Below are 22,273 nucleotides of genomic sequence, written 5' to 3' on the forward strand. Positions count from 1 at the left end.
TTGGTGCTGTGGAATCATGTAAGCACAGGCAAGAACTTGAGGCAGGTTAGATCAATGAGAAATTCGTCAAGATCTTTTCGGTAAGGACCAAAGAGCCCTCTGTCTTGGGCCTCTTGTCTTAACTGTTCAGTTCATTATTTGACAAATGTATTTAACATGATTTACAAAGGGAATCTAAGGCTATTTGAATATTATTGCCGGAATAGTTTGCCAATTCTTTAAGAAGAATTCTAACCGCACCAAACCAAGCTGAAACCCATAAACCCACATCATAACCCTATCATGAAGAATATCACTGAAATCATACAAAAATGTAATCAACCCCAACAGAACAAAAAAGGCCAAACCAACCACCCCCACAGCTCACCAATGGAAAAGAGAGAAAAAAAACAAGGTTTATAAAACACTGAAACATTCCACAAACTGTACAGTGACATCCATTACGACTGGTAGAAAAAAGGGGTAGCTAATTTGGTGTAGTGATAGCATTTCTTGTAAGATATAGCCATATGAGAATGTTTATAATATAAGTAACAATAACAGTAAACAAGGATACAGTAAACTGGCTAATACATTGATGAGCTGAAAAGCTCCTCAACCAAGTATTTTCTGTAACATGAATGAACAAAGTCTCAATTTACATTTCAATGTTCATAGGTCTTTGTTTAATATAGTGAGTTCCCATTACATTATCAAAACACCCTGCTACTTACATACGTTGCTTTATAAACAACTCAAACCAAAGAAATGAACAAAAATTATGATTTGGCCCTAAACCATTGTCATTATTGTAACAAACCCAGCGCTGCCTATTTGGTAACAAGAAGAGAAAAGCCCTTGCCAAGCGGCTAAATCAATCAACTAAAAATGCCTTTACCAGCGGATGCTCTATAATGGATACAAGGGGGGGAACAGCATGCCATCCCACAGAATGGGATGCCTTCCCAACTGCACACAATACAATCAAATCTTAAGCACAGGTGTGACAGATATGACAGACCTCAATCGCAACCCCTCCCCCCCCCTCCCCCTCCCCCTTAAAAACCCCAAACATAAAGTAACTCGAGGCATGACAACACCATTCACAAAGACACAGGTACAAATACAATTCCCTCCTCTCCCCAAAACGGAAAAACAGGGCGACTCGTCACCCTATCATAATTACATTGTTGAACATGGTATTTTTGGTTTTTGGTACAATAGACCTGTGGAGACAAACATGTTTCAGGTTATACGGAGATCCTAGTTGAGCCCTGTCTAGCTTTGCAGCGGCTGGTGGAAGAAGCCAGTCCTCCAGGCGAAACACACCACAGGACTGACGGAACTGGAACAGGTCACCAGCCGGCCGGCACAGCTGAAACATCCGAGAGCTCTGTACATACAGTATACCAACGCGTGATGCATTTAGTCCTTTTTGGTCTGTGTCATTATACCCTTTCTTTTTGCTAAGGAAAGTGACGCTAATAAACGTGAAGATGAAATGATGACCGATCTTTACACCTAAAAGCCGACATGCATGGAAGACAGCTACGTTTCTACATTAATGTCTCATTTTTTCCCCAATTACTCATCACTGCCCCAAACTCTGTCCACACCCCCAATTCCCTAACATGTCTTAGAAGTATGATCAAATTAATCTTATTTGGTGGCTGGTGCATTCTTTGTGAAACAGCGTTTAGAAAAAAAAGGCTACAATCAACTAAACTAGTTGACAGAAAGAAGTTTAAAGTCTACAAACCATCTACAAAACCTTATGATGACTAGCCACGACGGGGCTGTTGGTGACAACCTCCCCCAAGCCTAGGGAGATCCCTCCCCTCTCTCCTCTGCCCTCTCTCTCCCTCTCCCCCCACCACCACCACCACCACCACCACCACCACCACCTCCTCAGCTCTGCCAGGCTCAGAGTCAGCAGTCTGCTAGTGTGATGTCCCTCAACTCCCCCTTACCAGATAGCTGCACCTGTGTCGAGATGCCGAAGTTTGTGCTTGACAGATTGCGTGTGTCTACTTCCATAAAAGGAGCTCAAAGTGGGAGGCGTGTGCTCACATCTGTGCATATCTGACCTATATATATATCTATGTATATATATCTATATATATATATATCTATCTCACGTAAAAATCCTCACCAAAATGAAACATCAAGCAGTCAAAAGATGGAAGATACAACAGTGTCTTTGCGTGTAGTTGCCAGGAGGTTGTTCCTTGAGGAACAGAAGGGGTGACAACTTTTCGGGGGGGTGGGGGAGAGAGAGAGAGAGAGAGAGAGAGAAAGAGAGGGGAGGTGGGCAGCACTTTGGTACAAGCAAGGTGAGCAGAGCTCCCTGGTGACCGAGGTCACCTTGGTGACTGGCTGAGTGTGTAACCAGTGTCACGTGTCATCGTCAATGCTTCATGGGGCGGGGGGGGGGGGGACTGAGCTGAATCATAGTTTTCCAGAGCTGAAGGGAAGGGGTGGAGTGCAGAGGTCGGTGCAACGGGGACAGGCTGTGTGGACTTTAGACGTGCGTATACACGGCTGATGCACAGACATCAGGACCCAGACACAGCCCGGGAGGTCCGATCCCCTCCAGCACAAACACACTGCAGGGTGGAAGACTAGTCCCTTCCATCTTCCCTTCAACTGTCCGGTGTGTGACAAGTGTGTGTGAGTGTGTGATCGACATGTTGCCTGGTTGGTGGATCCCAGTCCGGGTTCGGAGAGTGGTAGACAGGGGCAGAGTGGAACTGGTCCAGGCAGGGTTCAGGAGCAGAGGCCAGGTGAGACAGGAGGGTTGAAGGGACGGGAGGGGGGCGGGGGGGGGGGGGGGATGAAAGGGGGATGTGGCGGGAGTGTTTGGGGCGAAGGGGGGGGCCGTGGGGTCTCAGTTAGACGTGTCGGAGTGGACGCTGCCGGGGGGAGCGGGTGGAGAGGTGACCGAGGGAGGGTTGGTGGTGCCCTGCCAGCTGCTGTTGTTGGCCTGCAACGACACACGCGCAAAACACCTCCGTCAACATTCACTCCACGGGGGTGAGGGGGATCGCGACGCTCTTGGTCCTGATCAAAAGAGCACAGGGAGCGGGGCCGTACTCACGTCCAGGTGGTGTGGGGTGAAGAGCCTGCTAGCAGACAGCTCCTCATAGCCGCCCATCAGGTGTGTAGCACGGTGCAGGGTATCCACCTAGCAGGGACAAACAGGTGGGAAGAGAAAACAAAAAAAGCACTTAGGAGGCGGGTCAAACTGTAACCTGGAAACACTACCTACAAAAACACTAATCCCCCCCCCCCAAACACACACACACACAGAAACACACTGCGGTGCATCGGCAAGGCACTTGAAACGCAAGTCGGGGGTCGAGCAGAGCCGATTCGGCTCCCGCAAACCTCTGCTTGCGTCTCCTACTCTAATCTGCAACCACCGAGAGGATCGGAAGGTCACTGAGTGGGGTCACGAGTCTCTCTGGCCGGACCCCTGGTCCCCAGCCTACCGCTGGTCTCACTCCAATGGAACGAAAGGCCGCAGAAAAAGAGCCAATCCGTGCATTTATTCATTTATTTATGCAATGAGGTGGAATGGTTTATGACCCTCACAGTCGATAGGAAGTGCTGAAATGCATGACTAGCGGTCGGGCAGGTCCGCCACGACAGGTTCGCTACAGCAGAAACCTGGGGCTCCTCTCGGGGGGGGGGCCGACACGACAGTGCACTCCCACTGGGTAACACACGACACCAGGACACCAGGAAGGGTGAGAGACCAAACCCAGGCTAGGGGGGAGGGGCTAGGGCATTCAAACACAGAGAGACACAGAGAGAGAGACACAGAGAGAGCGAGAGAGATGCTAATGTAGAAATGCCTGGGTAGGTCGGAGGAACACCAATCACTAATCACAGGGTGTGGATGGGGAGGGCCGTGTGCGACACAAGGCTTGTTTCGGAGGGGGGGGGGGGAGGGGTGAGTGCGCAGGGTCAGGCGGGGGGGGGAGAGGTGTCTAAGGGTAATGCTAGGGCAGAGCCAGGGAGAAGATGCTAGAGGGCAGGTGGTCTGGGAAGTTAACTGGGGGGGGGGGGGGGGGGGGGGGGCATTGAGGCAGGCTTTGCAGAAGTCCTCAGTGCCTACCTGCGGCTGAAGAGAGGGGGCGATGTTGAGACCCTCCCCGTTGACCTGGCGCAGGCCAAGGTAGGTGTCGCCTGTGTGAGACAAGCTGTAAGACCCCGATGACCCTGTGGGTAATACACGTAGCCAATCAGGCACGCCGCGGTGCCAGGGCCACACCGGCACCGACCGTGCAAAGGAACGCACACACACACTAACGGAACCTGGCAACCTTGGCACCGGTCACTCATCAGCCCAAGTGCGTTATGGGTGCCGGGGGGGGGGAAACTAACCAACAGTGAAAAACGGAACATGGATCCCCCACGAGACTAAAAGGTGACTAGGATATTATCGGGATCGCAAAAAACGCTGATGTTACGTCTCAACATATCTTTGCACTGCCGGAATAGAAAATCTAATCATAAATCCAAAAAACAAACAACGAAACAGATCTAGTTGTCTAGTTGATCTAGTCATAGGCTGTGGTGTTTCAGACGGCCCAGAAGGGAAGGCCCGGGCACATGGAGAACAGAGGGCTGAGCATGATATGATCCTTCTACAGCTTACAATCACTGAATGATGACCTACCTGCTCCTGTCTGCTTCCTCAGCAAATAGGGGTAAAGCTGGCATGTTATTGTGTGCGCACGTGTATGTTTGTGTATGTGTGTGTGTGTATCTATTAGTGTGTGTGTGAACGTAGGCGATACGAAGACAGACAGGTAGCAGGGCGGCAGACATGCTTGCAGAAATGAAAGAAGCCGTGCTGAAGCACACAGATGAGACGCGCGGGGGGGGGGGAACCGAGCGCGGGCGTCAAAACCAGGAAGAGACGTCGTGCCCTACGGGACGTACGAGAACGACACGCATTTCCGAACCAGTGGGGGGCCTCGCAGCCAGGTTGTCAGACACAAACAGGCAAAACGAGTCTGACGCGTAACCCAACAGGACAGGCAGACAGACGAGGCCGACAGACGGGACACAAAACAAACAAACAAACAAACACGGCCCTTCTCCTCGCGCGCGCGTGTATGTGCGAACTCGACGCTGCCTGTCGTGGTGCGGGCGGGCGGGTGGGTGGAGGTGTAGATGAGGGGGGGGGGGGCGGATGGGGCACACGGTACCTGAGTTGGGCGTCGCCGGAGAGTTAGCCTGGCTAGCCTGCGCCGACACACTGGCAGCATCCACCGCTGTTTTTACTGCGTAGAGGTTCGCTTCCTCCTGGAACTTACCAATGTTCTTCTTGTACCGAATTCTCTTGTTGCCGAACCAATTAGAGACCTGGAGTGGGGGGGGGGGAAGACGACAACACACACACACACAACGACAGGAGGATTAGTGTTCGCAGGTCCAGATGCAGGTGGCGTGTGTGTCCGCAGGGTGGGTTAGCTGACCTGAGAGACGGTGATGGCACACTTCTTGGCCAGCTCCTCCTTGGCCTCCTCGCTGGGGTAGGGGTTGGACAGGTGGGAGTAGAAGTACTCGTTCAGCACCTCCGTCGCCTGCTTGTTGAAGTTACGCCGCTTGCGCCTGTCGGGACACGAGGCGGGGCGAGGGTCAGGGTGACGGCGGGACGCGGGCGGTGGCCTCGAGAGGGCGGCCCTCTGCGTCCGTTTACGTGGACCAGAGTTACGGCCGCGTTCACACACACACACACACAACACGTATGTCTTACCAGCACTAGTGAGGACTGACAAGTCCCTCCCATTCAAAATCCTGTTATCCCAAAGCCTTCATTCTAACCCTAACCCTCATACTCCATGTGGGGACCCCTAAATTCCAGCACTGGTAGTAGTGAGCAGTGAGGACCAATTAAAAGCTCCACAGCCGTCGAAATTCTCCTTAGTTAGCTACACCTGTGGGGACTTCTGGTTCTTACAAGAACAGCAAAAACCCAACACACACACAGACACACACCTGGCGTCCAGGAAGCGCGAGCGCAGGGTCATGACGGCTCACACACAAGCGCACGCGCACACACACACACACACACACACCTGGCGTCCAGGAAGCGCGAGCGCAGGATCATGACGGCCTCGCAGGTGCTCTGCTTCAGCTGCATCTGGATGGAGGAGAACTTGCGGTGGATGATGGCCACCATGCGCTCGATCTCCTTGGGCGAGATGGGCCGCGTGCGCGACTGCTCCCTCAGCAGGTTCATCACGTGGTTGGTGAACTCACTGCAGGCCTGGGAGAGAGAGGGAGACAGAGAGAGAGAAAGGGAGAGAGACAGAGAAGGGGGTTACGTAACTAAACCCGGAGGCGCGAACAGAGTCCATGTAGTCACCCGACCCAACCAGCGAGCCCCCCCCTTACCTGCTCGTATTTCTCCAGCTCGGAGTGGTAGATCTGGCGGATCTGGGCCAGCTTGGCCCTGTAGTCGGAGTGCTCGATGCTGCCGTCGTTGGGCGAGCCCCCCGCCGCCGCCGCCGCGGCAGCCGCCGCCGCCGAGCCCCCGCCCTTCTCGGGGCCGGACACGCCCTCGGCCAGCAGCATGTTGTCCAGGCGCATGATCTGGGGGTCCGGCGGGTCCTCTTCCTGCACCCCCCGGATACTCAGCACTGGAGGGCACGGAGATGAGAGAGAGAGAGAGCGCAAAATGAAGAAGTTGGGAGGGATGTGCTGCGAAAAGGTCTGCTGCCGTCCGACGAGTCCTCCGCTGGGAATTTGAAACCGCTCTGGATCCCCTCCCCCCTCCCCCCCCCCTCCCAGTGGATGTGAAAGGGCGCTGCGCGGTTCACGCGTCCGACAGCAGAGGGCAGTGTGGCCCCTCGGTGGCAGCGCGCCAGAGTGGGGGGGGCGCATGAGGCATGGGGATAGTAATGGGAGTGCATGTGCTGTCAGTACGAGCTCCACCGGCCATAAGTACAGCTTTCAGACGCTCCACTCCACCACTGCATTAAAGCAGGACCTCTGTCAGACTCCAGCCGTGCTCTCATCCCTCTCTCACACACTCCCCCCCCCCCCCCCCCCCTCTCTCTCTGTCTGTGGAACTCTACACCTGCACAGTTCCCTTTTCACCATGAAACGGGTCTTCCTTTCTTTTCTTTTTTTTTTTTTTTTACAGCAAAGTTTGGAATGCGGACATACCGTTGAGAACAAGTTTCTTTTCAAACGACACAGACTGAAAACGTAAGGACAGAGCGCTGGTTGTGTTTTGTTCCACTCCGTTCTTGTATTTTGAGGGGGGTTGAGAGGCTCAGTGACATGCTCTGAGGGAGGCAAACCCTGGCAATATGTAGGATTATATTCACAGTGGTAAGTCAGTGGTATCTGACTTCCACTTTGGGGATTATGGCAGTCTGTCAGAGCTCATGGTGAAAGGTGAGGGGGCTGCTTTAAGGAGGAAGCCCTGGGATTGGATTGTGTCTTTTAAATACCTCTTTCCGTTAAAACACAACCGCCACGACGAGCCAATCCCCAGTAAGCATTCGTAAGACCTTCGCTGTTAAAACAAACTTCAAACTTAAGCCCTGTATGACAAACTTCCATGTAGGAGAGAGAGAGAGAGAGAAGGGGAGGGAGGAGACAGAGAGAGATAAAGAGGCAGAGAGAGAGGGGAGAGAGAGAGAGAGCAGGCAAGCATTCTCTCCTGCTTACAGAGCCGAAACAAAGAACAAACATGAGAACAGTCTGCCATTTGTTCTCACGGTTAATAATAACCTGGGTGTAAATCCAAGCCAGAATACGGGGTTTGCTCCAAACTGAATAAACACGACCTGCCAACTCGGTGCCTCCTCCCCGCCCCCCCGTATCCACCCCCCCCCCCCCCCCCCCCAACAATGCCTCCCTTCTTTTAACTTCTCCTGAGCGCTCCCTCTTTTTCTATAAAGTCTCCTTCCCTCCAATTCTAACTCTTTTTCTCTCCCCTGCTGTTGCTCCTTTTTTTTTTTTTTTTTTTTTTTTTCTTCCTGTTCCTTCTTGCCTGCTCGCTTTTCTCTCCTTAGGTCCTCTCCGTCTCTCTCTCGCTCTCTCCCCTCCCTCACATTCCTTCTCTCCATCGCTCCCCCTCTCCAGGGCTCAGGAATTCAGCGGGCCCAGCCGACTGAACTAATGACCCCGACCCGTCCGTCGCTCTACCTCCCCCCCCCCCTCAGTCACTTAAGAGAGCTCAACTTCGGCGCTTTGCGTGGACGCGCCTATGGGGGTGTTAGTGTGTCACTGCCGGTGGGAGACCTCACTGTGTGTGTGTGTGCGCGCAGACTGAGGGGTGAGTAACTGCTTCTGCACTGTCCACCTCCAGCGTGGGCCTGTCCTCGTCACCCCGTACGTCCGGGCCGACCGGCCAGAGCAGCGAGACGAGCCTGGCTGTGGAGGAGAGCTCGTCCCCCGCCTCCACCTCGTCATGCATGGAGGTAGGGAAGTGACCCACAGTCGAGAGGGCAACGCTGGCTCTAAGAGGTCTCTCAACGCCCCCACCCCCCACCCATCCCGGTCCTAGTCTGCCCCCTCCCTCCCCTCTCCTCATTATGGCCCCCAGCTGTAGCCTAATGCCCTCCGATTCTCCTAATTACTTCAATTAAGCTGTGATTACTGACAATTACACTGGCACCCAGTGTAGGGGGGCTTGAAGGGTTATGGATATTTCAAGAGGAGGTCAGACGCAGGGAGGGAGAGTCGACGCAGGTTAAGACAATTGTGCTTTGGGATGATACGAAACACACGGAGCATAAATGCTAGTCTGACTGTACACCGACAGAATAAGTTCCCAGGCGTGACAGAAGAATTGGGCATCCAGTTAGACTAAAATCACCCATTGCTTAAAAATTCGGGTGATTGGTGACATCCAAAATACAGCATGAAAACAAGCCCAAGGGGAACTGGAGAAAGGGCCGCAAACCGTATTCCAGGCTCTTAAAAACACTCAATTATGGACCAGCTAGCTCCCTAGGCAGGCAGTGTGGCATTGAGAGACTGAATGAGCAACCCATACTATGAAATATTCAAGGTCTCCAGCTGGGTTTCCACTGCATACATAATCACGCTCATTTCAGCACAGCCAATATGGCAACGGTGTTGTTGTGTGTGTGTTTGTGTGTGTGTGTGTGTGTGTGTGTGGTGCAAGGTGGCTACGATATCCCTGAGCCGGTGTAGGTGAGCTGAAGTCCACCCAACACAGCGATACTGTACATTAAGTGCAATATCTTCCAACACATAAAAGGATAGATGTGCCTTAAACGGAGTCACTATATCATCGCCCAGCTCACAGCACACATGCTTTATGCTCCTGTGTCTCTCCTCTCTCTTGCATCCCCTTTTCACTCTGGCCTCCACCCCCCCCCCCCCCCCCCGCCCCCCACCACCCCCACCCACCCACCACACATCCCTTCCCCCCTCTCGGCAACCCCCCCAGCACCCCCCCCCCCCTCCTCCTCCTCTCCCTCTGTTCTCCATTTCAGTCGAGTTCTCCATGTGAGCCGCAATCCCTCATGCTGTCAGCCCCCCCCCCCCTCTCCCTCTCTCAGTAGACAGACAGGATTAGCATTTTAATTGCATCAGCTCCCTTGGGTATTCTCAGCCTTTCACTGGGAGAGAGCAAGGGAGCGGGAGAGAGAGGGAGAGGGAGAGAAGGGGGGGGGGGGGGGGGGGAGAGAAAGAGAAAAAAAAAAAGAAAAAAAAAAGGAAAAAAAGGTAAGGAGAGAGGGTAAAAGGAGAGCCAAGGAGAATTGGAAAAAAACACAAGGAGTCACAGGAGGAGATGTACAAGCAGAGAGAGAGAGAGAGAGAGAGGGAGACGGTGAGAGGCAGAGGAAAAGATGGCAGAAGGAATAGACAATGAATTCAGCCGTACACAAGAGACTGGAGACGAGGAGGTTGAATAATATGTGGGAACAAAATACAGAAAAGGGTATTTGAAGACGGGGAGGGGAGAGAGAGCGAGAGAGAGAGCGAGAGAGAGAGCGAGGGGGGGGGGGACTAATCTGGCTAGATTTGGAGAACGGGTGCAACAGAGGAGGTTTTCGCATTTACAAGAAGCAAGACTACACTCGCCACATACTAGTCATTAACAGATCCAATTCTGGAAGGAGCCCACCGAGCATGCGGGAGGGGTGGAGGGGCACCGACAGGCTGCAGTAGACACCAGGCTCCGTGACCCAGACAGAGGAGCAAGGCCTCCACACAGGCATCCGACAAACCCGACACGGGCGCAACGCCGCTTGATCTAAAAAGCTCAGCCCGGGTGACGGTGTGTGAGCGCTGCTCGAGACTCCTAGCCGGAGGAAACGGGACACGGCCGGCGACCCTGTGGGGTGGACGTGTGTCGTCCCCCCCCCCCCCCCCCCCCCCCCCCCCCGGGCCGGGCAGGTGAGGGAGGGTAGAGCGGTCCCCCCCTGTTGGGAGTCTGGGCGTTAAGACTACAGGGGCACGATGGTATCCCTCAGCACACTGCTAGCTGGGCTCCATCCTTGTTGAGGGCCGTTTTGTTGTGGAGGAGAGTAAGCCAGGGAATCCATCCATATGTCACTTCCTGCTTTAAGCAGCTCAGACTAATCACTGTTTGGCCACTTTGCTGTAACCCTGTGGCACGCACCCGGGAACACACACACACACGCGCACATAGGACACACCATTTATTGTATTTTTTTTGCATGCAAACAGACACAATAAAATTGCGCACACACACACACACAACCCCAAACACTGCTGCCATATTGAGGGAGTGGTAAGCGGTCAGTGTTAACATAGTGTGATCTGATTAGGGTGTGAATGGGTACCACCCTGGGCAAACACGGCTCACCAAGCCAACACACCATTAATCATTTCTTAATTAACTACCGACGCGTTTCATGAAGACCAGAGCGAAAGCACACTCCGAGGAACGGCTGGAAACCCAAACGTCGTGCAGCAACACTCGGGTCGCTCGACAAAGACATCTGGAACTCGAACGGTTGGCGCGCGATCCTCACTTGCACAGGTGCTCCGTCACGCCTAATATTTGATCGAAAAATGGGAATTGATAGCCATGTAAGGTCATTCACATGCAGGCGCCCGCGCACACACACACACACACACACACACAGGCGCTGTTTCCTGGGGGTTTGAGACAAGATGGTGGAAGGCGAGAGGTAGAACTGTCACCAGGGGGGTGGGGGGGGAGAATGATGAGAGAGGGGAGCCAGGCAGGGGGAAGACAGCTCCAGCCCCCCCGGTCCCAGCCTCGCTCCGTCTCTCCCCTCCGTCCTCATCAGCACAGCTGCCTCCTGTGCTCATTAGCGCCGCCTCTTAAGGAGCTCCTAAAGACTTTGTGAAAAATGAACGCTCGTTGGAGAGGTCGTTAATTTGCACTGTTATGCAAATTAGGTGGCAATTAAGCAATGGATCAGGGGGAGCCGTGCCCATCTATAACGAGCGAAACGAGCGATATGACACAGTCGGATAGTGCCGGGGAGAGCTGAAGCCGGGGAGAGCTGAAGCCGTGTCGCTGCGTGTGCTCTGCTGCCGCACCGACTCTGGAGGAGGGGACGACCATGTCCTCGGTGGCAACAGCTCACCCGCCCTCCGTGGTTCGTCTATGGCCTCAGCGTGCAGGTCGGCCGACGCCTGCCTCCGACAGTCGCCTCAAAACGGAGAGGTGACGGGGCGCGGCGGCGGAGACGCTGCCTCGTCCGCAGCCCCGGAGCAGGGGGCAGCTACGCGAGGCGGTGTTCACACCTTTGCGTGTGAGACGCAGATTAATATAGATTAGCAAACAGCTTTTAATACCTCCATCCGAGTGTCACCCATCCAAAGCCTTAACCCTGTGCAGAGTTCCAGAGGCTTAGGAGGAGAGCAGGGTCCTTAATGCCCCCGATAACCCAAAACACACTCCTAATCCTGCCGCCCCCCCCACCCCCCCCCGAGAGATGATATCTCCATCTCTCCCCTCTGCATCTATCTATGACACAGTGTGAAATATGCACAAACATACTCTCTGGGACTGTGGTGTGCTGCTCTACGGGGAGGTGGGGGATGGGGGGGGGGCTCCCATCAATTGTAATTAATCCTTAATTAGTCAGGATTAGGAGCTGGGCTCTGACACTCTCCCGCCCTACCGTCACCACGCTAATGCAATCCAGCTGAGGCCACATTTACATATCTTTAATTAAAGAGATGTTGGCTAGCTTTACAAGGCAGCCCCCAGACTGAGGGGGGGGGGGGGGGGGGGGGGGTGACACACACAGAGGGAGGTGGGATGAAGCGTGTTGGAGTAGAGCGCTGCGATGTTTCACTCTGACCAACCTGATTAATCCCCCCCCCACCAAGAGTCTTTCTCTGCAGAAGAATGGCTGATATGAAGGCCATAACTGCTTTAGCCAATGGATCAAACTGAGAATCCTAGTAGCATACCTAATGGCAGAGACAAGGTTCATAAAGAGTACCATAAATAGAGGCTGTGTCCCCTTGAGGCCTTCAGGCGTACTGCCAGAAGTGTGGGCCAATGCACATCCCCATACTATAGGATAGTCTGACTTCAGTTTGACACATTAGCGCAACCATTACAGAAGTTGCCATGACGGTGCTCGACGTCCCTGTAAAATCCCCCTCTGCGAAGACTCTGCTCCTTCCAGGAACAGACAGGGCCGGGCTAATCCCGGAGGGAATAACGCGACAGACAGGGAGAGAAGCAGTCAGCCCACACACCATTAGGCCGGGGCTGAGCTGGGCGGAGGGGCTGGGGTGCTCCTTCCTCCCCAGTTGGAGGGCTTGCGTCGGGGGGGTGGGGGTGGGGTGTCTGTCAGGGCTAGGGGGTCTGTGTGATATTAGCCGTCTGCCAATCTGGCCTGGGGAATGGACATGGAGTAATTACTGCTGCTCTTACTGCCTCATCAATCTCTCTCTATCGCTCCTTCTTGTCTTCCTCCTCCTCCCATCCCCTCCTCGACCCCCTCCCCCCCCCCCCCCACCACCACCACCTTTTTTGAACAATCGCTTCAGTAAAGAGGGAGAAAAACCGATTGAGTGGCAGGGATACCGGCGCACACAACCTCCAACAGGGATGAGGGCAAAAAAACCCGAATCATCTCGTAGCTGCCAGGTGCTTGACTGAACGCGTTCACATTTTTTTTTTTTTTCACGGTTTGGTTCCCTCTTCTGTCCCTCTGCCATTTAAGGCAACATCGGGAACCCTCCTCAACGACATCCCTCTGCGCTGAACAGGCGCTGCAAGGCTTTCACTCGTTAAACTATCATAAAAGTCTGAGGTTTCCAACAACTCGTAAAATTTTACGGCTGGGTTCAAATTAAGCTCCTTTCGAAGCCAATGATACTTAGCGGTCTTAATTAGGCGAGTGATTCACAGGGCTGAAGGCTGTGTGTACGGAGAACCGAGGGAGATGCTGAAGAAACAACATGAACCCAGTAAGACACATCCGACAGCCTGTTTGATTGTTGGTACAATGCAGGATCTCTACTCAGTATAAAGGGTTATGTATAAAGGGCTATGTATAAAGGGTTATGTATAAAGGGCTATGTATAAAGGGTTATGTATAAAGGGTTATGTATAAAGGGCTATGTATAAAGGGTTATGTATAAAGGGTTATGTATAAAGGGTTATGTATAAAGGGCTATGTATAAAGGGTTATGTATAAAGGGTTATGTATAAAGGGTTATGTATAAAGGGTTACGTAAACATGCCATCACGTAGACAACTAACTGCGGCTTTATTACACGCAGCACTTGACAGATTGTTTAAGGATGGACGAAACTGATGTTTCACAGACAGTACGGAAAATGGACATGGGAAATACTGGAGTCGGTGGCCGTGGTTTGGAAAGGGAGTGAACTTGCTTCAAAAGGCCGGGAGATTTGGCACCAAATGTTCCAACAAAACAACAGACCCCAGTTGAGGTTAGCTCCATCATTATCTTTTACAGATGTTCTTGAAAACTGGCTGGGAACAAACAACTTCTCCATGTTCAGTGTGAAACAACAACTGTGCCCGCACAGACCAAAAAAAAAAAAAAAAAGAGAGAAAGAAAGGTTTACAGCAAAGAAAGACCATTTGATGGATGGATGTCTCTCCCACTGGTAAACTTTTTCCTCGCTGTTGGATCACGTGACAGATTTCTAAGTGAGCAAGTTAGAGACTTGTCAGGAAGGAGTAAGCAAGAGGAACACTCAGAGGAAAAACGGCACGGGCTTCTGAAAACATTTGGTTGGTAAAAGTTGTCCCACTGCACCAAGAGCCAGGCTATTTTTACAGCTCAAGAAATACCCCAGAGACAGACGGGAAACATCACGGAGTGGAAGTGAAATAATTCTCTCCTAAACTTTGATCCATTCTCATCCCCTCGCCGGTTGTTTCACTTCCTTTCAGAGTGAATCTGTGACAAAGATTTGAACTAAACCCTCATTTCACGCGGATGAAGGTCATGTTTAACGTGAGAGTGCGGGACAACAGGGATCTCGGGGTGGTGGAGGAGGAGAGGGGGGGGGGGCGCTGGCATTTGAGAGGAACATTTCCTTAACAATGAAAACAATTTACCCAACTGCAGCACTCTGTGGAATTCACCTCCCCCACCCCCCACTCCCTCGCTCCTCCCCCCTCCTCCTCCTCCCCCACCACCCCTGCATTACCATATCAAAGCCCCCAGTTCAGAGCAAGTCTTCTCTTTCAAGAATGGGAGCGAGGCAGAGGGAGGGGGGGGGGGGGAGGAGAGGACAAGACCCAAGCAGCAGGAGTAGACCCAAGCCCGAGTTTGCTTTTATCCCTGCTGTTCTCTCTCTCCGTGTGTGTGTGTGTGTGTGTGTCTGAATGTGAATGTGCGTGCGTGTAAAAGACTGCAGAAAAAATCTGTGGAGATACTGGAGGACTACTGATTGGGGGCTCCATGAGCTGCAGTCGAGAGGCTTGTCAATTCACATTCCACAAGCGCATAATGGCGCCTGCAGGGGGGTCTGCTGGGGCAGCAGGGGAACGGCAGAGCAGGTACAAGCTGCTGGGGCTGGGTGTCACAACAAGCAGCGGAACCAGCACGGTCAAACAGTGGTTGATCAGATTGACAGATCTCCACGTATTTATATACAGAATTATTCCCGGCGCTTGGAACAGGCCGAACACATGCAAAGGCAGTGCAAAGATAAAAGGTGACTTATCATTCCGACCCTGTCTCCATCTCTACCCTCACCCACGCATCTTCCACAGCCACATCGCCCCCCCTCTCTCTCTACGAGACAGCTAAATGTGAAAATCAAAGGGAATGGCATTAGGGTAAATAGGACCACTGGTTGCCAAGGAAACTGGGTACCCCTGACCCTACTCCCTCCCCTCCCTCCAAGCAAAGCCCTTTAGTTTCCTCCAATGAGAAGAGAGCAATAATGCGTTATTGACAGATCGCCACAACATGCAGCAGTGCAGGGTTTTCAGCCTGTATTTCAACTGGTGAGATACCATGAGAGAAAACATGGAGGGGGGGAAGAGAAAGAGAAAGGGAGAGAAAGGGAGAGAGGGGAGGGACTCAGAGTCCCGCCCACCCAGTACCACCATATCCATCAATCCTCCATCCACTCCTTCCCTCCTCCTTTGAACCATGCTGGAGATCTGCTAGGCAGCTGACTTGAATAGCTAACAAGATGGGATCAAGAATTTGACTTTGGCGAATGAAATCCTCCACCATTGCAGCAACATCCTTCTGGTAATATCTGGATATTAGTGAGAGATATTTGTTGATTGGCAAAAAAAAAGAAAAAGAAGAAGCTATGGAATAATACCCAGATATTAGAGGGACATTTAAAAAGAAAGTAACTGTGTGGACCATGGCAATATCACATACCAATATAACTAAAAGCCTCTTTAAAATGGGGAACTTACAGTGCATTTGTATTTCCATTAAACTGAACATGACCTGAGGGACATGAATGGAATGGTTCTTTTACACCAGGTAAGACAATGATGGAGCAGCAATGTTTATCTCTGAAGATAAACCTCCCCACATAAAAAGGTAAAGAGGAATGCAGTTACTAATCCAACTGTACTTGACTCAGTGTGAAGAGGCTTTAAACCACTAATTTAATCTTGGCAGCAAACCAGTCCACCTAGGCCCCTGCTGCAACATCAATGTAACTTATGACAGTGAGTATTGACTACCAATGCTCATACGACATCAATATCGCCCCACCAGGGAACCATTATCGGACAAACTAAACCCCCAATAAGCTGGGCTACATCAGATTCGGTCAGACGGTATAAGCTTCAGTGGAGTGAAGTGAGAAAGCAGTACCGAGGAAGAGGGAGGGAGGGAGAGAGAGTCGTACCTGTCTTCTCTTTGATCTCACAGAGAACGCTGAAGAGTGCAGGCTTCATTCTGTGACAGTTCAGCGCGTGTTTCCTGCCAGAGAGAGAGAGAGAGAGAGGAGAAGGAGAGAGGAGATTGGGAGGCATGATTAAAACTGGCGGACCTCAACTTAAGACCGTTTCCCTTCATGATACACAGATTTGTCGATGTACGGGGCTAGGCTATGGATCCCGATCCCCTTAACCCCCAACCATCTGTATGCATCTGCAGAGATCCAAGCATTGTGGCAGCAACTGTATTAAAATGCCCAGGGGAGTAATTCAGGCAGTTTCGATACTGTGTTGATTTTTCCTAAGCAATATTAACATGGGAGATAAGCCTTGGGAAATCCAAGTCAAAAAGGTAATCAATTAGTTTTCATGCACCTCTTAATTACTCACCTGTCTGGAAACACCACTCATTCACACCAGACGTGTGTCAGTGGAGTCAAACAAACAGAAAAACGACCCACGAAAAAGAAAAAGAACGCACTGTCCGAGAGGTCTGAAACACAGTGGATCTTGGCTAAGGGTGATGGAAGCCTACTGTGTTAAAAGCAGCCAGGCCCATGACAGGTTCTCACTGACGTCTCAGGCCCGAGTGAGAGGCTGATCACTCTACTGAGCGCTCCCCGCCATTACACAGTGGGGAGCGCTCACGCAGAAGGATGCTTTCGGTGCTATCCGGTGTTCCTCAAGTCTGTCGTTTCTCCATCAAATGCACATACTGACAGACACATACAGAGACACGGCTCTCTAATGGCTCCGCGAGTCACGGACTCCTTGTCAGTCTGGTCTGCGAGCTGCCGAGCTTACAACAGAGCCTCACACGAGGACGAGATCTGTGGACGTTTGCGCTGTTCAAAAGACATTAGGCATGGGGTGGAAAGACGACATTTCGAAAGCGCAATTTCAAGGTCCTACTGCTGTTCTGAGGTAAGTGGGAAGAACATTTCAGGTCGACAAAAAGGGATTTACCAAATATTAAAGACAAGTTGGAACAAGAATGTGTAAAAAAAAAAAAAGACGATGGAACAGAATTAACAATGATTCCTGGAATTAAAGTGTACAAATCAGCATCGGTTGATCATCAGTGGGATGATCGGACTCGAGAGTGTTTCGGGAAACAATGACACAAACCACGACGAGACAGATGAAGAATGAGCACACCTGACCTCGACACCCAGTCCAGTTGTGTGTAGTGCACTATGTGATGCCTGTGTGGCTGTGCGTTGGTATGCGTGTGTGCCGACTAAAACCGCGGATGCCACGGAGAGAGTACACGAGGTGTGCGTGATCGTGTACGCCTGTGTGCGTCAGTTGTGTTTCTGGACTGCTGGATTGGAGTGGGGAGGGGGGGGGAGTGCCTTCATCATGGAGGGGATGAGCGAGAGGAGGGGGGGGGGGGGGAGTGCTCATGCGGTCCAGTACTGACCTGTGCTGGAAGTTGAGCGGCAGGCCACCCCCTGCAGTGCCCCCCCCAGCTCCCCCTCCCTCTGTGGGGTCGTCTGATCCACCCCAATGCGCCGGCGACTCTTCTGGCCAGCATCTGAACACAGGGTAACAGGGTGAGAGGATGAGGGCGGGCGGGCGGGCTGGAAGTGCAGGGCGCAACTGTGTCGTCCTCTGCTGCCCGGACATAAAGAACTCCCCCCATCCCACCACACTGCTCCCCTCCAGGACGAGGGCTCCTCACCACTGCCCAGCACATCACTCATAGCTAGCTAGGTACGCGGGTAGGCAGACAGGTAGGTGTGAAGGTAGGTAGGTAGACTTTTGTGCCACATGTGATTGAAGCTGTACAGTAAGGTAAATACAGTACCAAGACTGCTTTAGCACCTCATATTTCAGGGCCCTGGCAGGTACAAGAGCATGTAATAATGCCCCTGATAGAAGCTAAATCTAATATTGTAATTAAAAAAATACAATAAAAAAAAAAGAGAGAAGAAAACAAGGGACTAACTATACTGAAGAATCTTTGCTGAGACGGCTAACCAAATTCAGAGTTGTTCAAACAACTCTCTACAGTCTCCCCTTCGGTGAGAAGTGGATGTGAACATCACAACATGCTAAAACATGGACTGGAAAAGATGGTGCAAGTGCCAGACTGTCCTTAAGTGGATTGGCATGCTTTGGCCAAAAGAGCATAAGTATCTTGACAGACTGATTCCAAGCCTTGCATAAGGGAGATGATTGTGTTTACAGGTCTGGACCATAGTCCACAGGAATGTTGATTCCAAGCCCAGAGGGGACACTTACTGCATGTGGATATTCTGTTATGATAACCCAGTACCACTGTCATCTTTAATATAAATGATCCAAAACATAGTTACTTTAGATGCTAATGACTGACACGGTTTCAGATTATGACTGATGTTACATCTAAAATGAGCAAAACATCCATCAAGACATGATGCACAAGAGGTAAAAAGGAGTCTGAAAAAACAAAACAGACGTATACTCGTCTCAACAAGCTTCTCATGGTAAAATGATATGCCACTGGTGAAAGGTTTGCTGGAAAGATACTTAACTCTGCCAAAGCAGTCTAACTAATATACCCCAAAAAGGCCCAATTAGGAATCAAGTCTGATTAATCAATTAGGAATCAATACATGCAAATGTCCTATGTACAAATACCCTTAATGCACAGAAACCAACAACAGTAGAATATATGACATTCATCACAGATTTAATGTATGGCTACCCCTTCCTCGTGCATATTTTGAAAGGAAGAAAATATAATATCCTCCTATTCCTAGGCCGGCCTTGTAGCGTCCCCCCTCCCTCTCCTCATTAATAGAAACTCGATTTGCGGACAGCTGCACTCGCGTACACATTATAGGAGAATTGATTGCACCCTGCACACAATGAAAAGGATGAACACCAGGGAGGGAGGGAGTGAAAGAGGAGTGAATTAATTAAGAGAACCAGGTGGTCAAATGTTGGGTGGAAAATCACTAGCTAATGACACATCACACGGTGGCCACAGTTTCGTAGTGGACGCTGTCTATTGTTTAAATTCTGACGCGTATAAGCTCACCTTATGGCTCCTTGAAGCCGTATGGGAAATGAGTAAGGGTCATTTGCTTTTTTGTGATACATATTCACAAGTCATGATATTAAAACATATTACACAAATGTTGAGAGTGGAACTACATGAGTGATTTTCCAATCATCAGTCCAGTGCCACATACTGTTTATCAATACCCTTGTTGTCAGGTTTAATATTGCCTACCAAACCAAGTCCCACAACACTATGTACATTTTAAAGATCATTATTTATAGAGACGGATACATTTAAATGATTTTGAAACATTTTTCTAGATGAGCATTGGTAATAGATGAAGAAATGTAGACTATATTGAGGCATGGTGCATGCTATTGTAAATTGTTACAGAAACCATGGTGATGGTTCCACTCGTTATTCAACTCTGACGCATGTGCCATTAAAGACGCAAAACTTTTAAAAGTTTGAATTCTAGAAAAAAAAAAACTGAACTTCAATTCGTTGCTAGTTACTGAGTAAATGCTCTACTTCCAAATATATAATCTAAATGAACGTTGGGTTAAAAGCTTCCAGCCTTGTAGGTACAAACATACTACTGAATATGGACAATTTCTCTAAGCACGTTCAAGGTTTGAACAAAAAAGTCATACTTTTAGACTTACATACTATATGACGACATATAACCATCATAAAATTGAAGCTCATCTGAAAGAAAATGTGGATCTGATTTTTCCACAATTAAACCACATGCGTAAATAGCCAATAGAGCGATGTCAAAATCCTATCAATTGCATTTGTCAATTATCTGTCGTTCAAAAGGATTCAAAAGGATGACAATAGAAAATGTGTATACATAAACATGATTTCTCGCGTTTTCAATCCCATTTCCCTTAGATGTTAGTATTACCTGGCCTGCGCCTCGTCGAGGCTTTCATCGGTGATGGCCATGATCTGCTGTAAAATATCCCCAATGTCTTGTTGAGGTTGGCCAAGTGACTGCTGTTTCCTGACCGAGTCTGGATCTCCGACATCGGCTTGCGATAATCCACCGAGTCCGGTGAGACCCGCCAGCATTCTAGTCTGGTCATCCATACTTTCAAAGAAACCTCGCTGTTTTCCTCAGTCGAATACAGCACAATTAGCTAGCTCGCTAGCTAACAAAGTAGTCTCCAGCGCAAATCATACACCACTGCCTGATAGGTACTATTACCAAATAGCTGCGCTAAAAATACTCGAATGCGGTTCTACATTCACGTGCGATTTACAGTGGTGTCAATATTATATCAATTAAAACGATTAAGCTAGCGAATAAATGCAGCTAGCCACTGTGGAGCTAGCTGGTTGAAGCCCCTGAACGCAGAAAAAAACGGAGCTTAGCAAGCTATACATGCAGCGAATGTTGAGCTGGCAGACAGCGCCTCGCGCTACAACATTTTCAGGGGAAGAAAGACAATAATAAACAGCTATGCACGATAGCTGGTGTAAAAATCCTGCCAACCTAAGAGAAACCAACGTGCAAAAACCCGTTCGCTCAACAACGCCAAGCTACGTCAAAAATCCCCTATGGTTCGGGTTTGCTTTTCAAAACAGAGCATGCCATTGTTTTCCAAAAGGAAGAGCGCTAGCTAGCTGCGCGAGGGACCAGTGTGCATCGTCCACCGAACACCACCACCAGTTACTAGCTACTGGCTAGCTTGTGTGTGTGCGTATGCTGATAAGGAGTAGCTGGCTATAGCTATCCACTATAGTGTAGCTAGCACGTTAGATATCAGGCTAGCTAATTTAGGTCAACATGCTAATGATGATTAGCTATTGTATCGACTATACTTTGACGGCTTGCTAAGACTGGTTGGCATTTAACGTCATTGTTAAGATACGTGACTGTTTCAAAAAAGCAAGCGTAGCTGCTGCTGATAGCCACATAGTTTGTAAGTTAGCTTGCTAGTCAAGAATGGCCTGGCTTCTGTCTATCTCGTACAGTACAGTCTAAATCCAATTTACAGTGAGGACGAGTCTGAGCGGTTTAGCTACGAGTCGTTAGGAAACAAATCACAATATTTACACACAGTCAGTTGCATGCTTGTAGTTCTAATGTTGATCACAATAATTTCCTTTGGGAAATGATTTGAGTCTACAGTTGCACAATTGCATTGATTGTGGAATTTTACTTGTGAATTTAACTGCGAGTGGATATACTTAAATCATGAGATGGCTAGTTACGCTTACATTAAATAACCTTGTATAGGGTGCATACGTTGGTTTGTGGTTTCATTCAATCTTTTTCCTTTTTTTTATTGACAATCTTGGTTTTCATGATGCTTTCCTCGTCTTTTTTTGGAGGGGGAGGGGTGGCGGATGAATGGAGATGTGTTTTGATTGCATTAAGTAATTTATTAGCCTTGATTTGCCCATTGATACAATCTGTCCAATTGAATTTCACCAAGTACCCAAATAAATCAATAAAGTATCCGATTGTAGTTGCAGCATAAAGTGTCAGAAAATGTAGGCCCCTCATATTACAGCAGCATCAATGATGAATCGGCTACATCCAATCTGTCTTTTTGTGCGAGAATGTGGACAGAGCAGATTGAAAACAAGTGTCCTCATTTTTTCTGCAAACGTGGACGTTTTTGGCGTAGTTCATCACTCAGAAGAGAGAGAGACAGCTTTCCCAGACGAATGGCTAGCTGAATGGACTCAGAGGCGCAACCTGGCGCGGCGTCGGAGAGATGATGGGTGTGCATGAAGAGCAGTACGACAAAACTGGCAGTGCTTTATGCTGACTCCTTGCACATCCCTCTGCTACAATCTGCAACTAATCAATCTAAAGTCGGATATGAAATAGAGGACTAGAGTATACAGTAGTGACTCCGGTGTTGTGTTGTAGGGCTCGTGGCACTTGAAACGTTGAAAGGAGCACAAATGTGCAAGGGTCACTA

General features: G+C 50.1%; 1 protein-coding gene across 1 annotated transcript; it reads right to left on the minus strand.

The window, feature by feature from the left end:
* Positions 1-2,438: 2,438 nt before the first annotated feature.
* Positions 2,439-20,988, minus strand: pbx4 (pre-B-cell leukemia transcription factor 4). Its single transcript, XM_067232558.1, has 8 exons — positions 20,242-20,988; positions 16,309-16,382; positions 6,391-6,635; positions 6,072-6,262; positions 5,469-5,604; positions 5,199-5,355; positions 3,077-3,163; positions 2,439-2,962 (listed from the first exon to the last, which is right to left on the minus strand). The coding sequence occupies exons 1-7, from the start codon at positions 20,424-20,426 to the stop codon at positions 3,120-3,122; spliced, it is 1,032 nt and encodes a 343-aa protein (XP_067088659.1). The 5' UTR covers positions 20,427-20,988; the 3' UTR covers positions 2,439-2,962; positions 3,077-3,119.
* Positions 20,989-22,273: the final 1,285 nt, after the last annotated feature.

Source organism: Osmerus mordax, chromosome 3 (genome assembly GCF_038355195.1).
Source record: "Osmerus mordax isolate fOsmMor3 chromosome 3, fOsmMor3.pri, whole genome shotgun sequence".
Lineage (NCBI taxonomy): Eukaryota > Metazoa > Chordata > Actinopteri > Osmeriformes > Osmeridae > Osmerus > Osmerus mordax.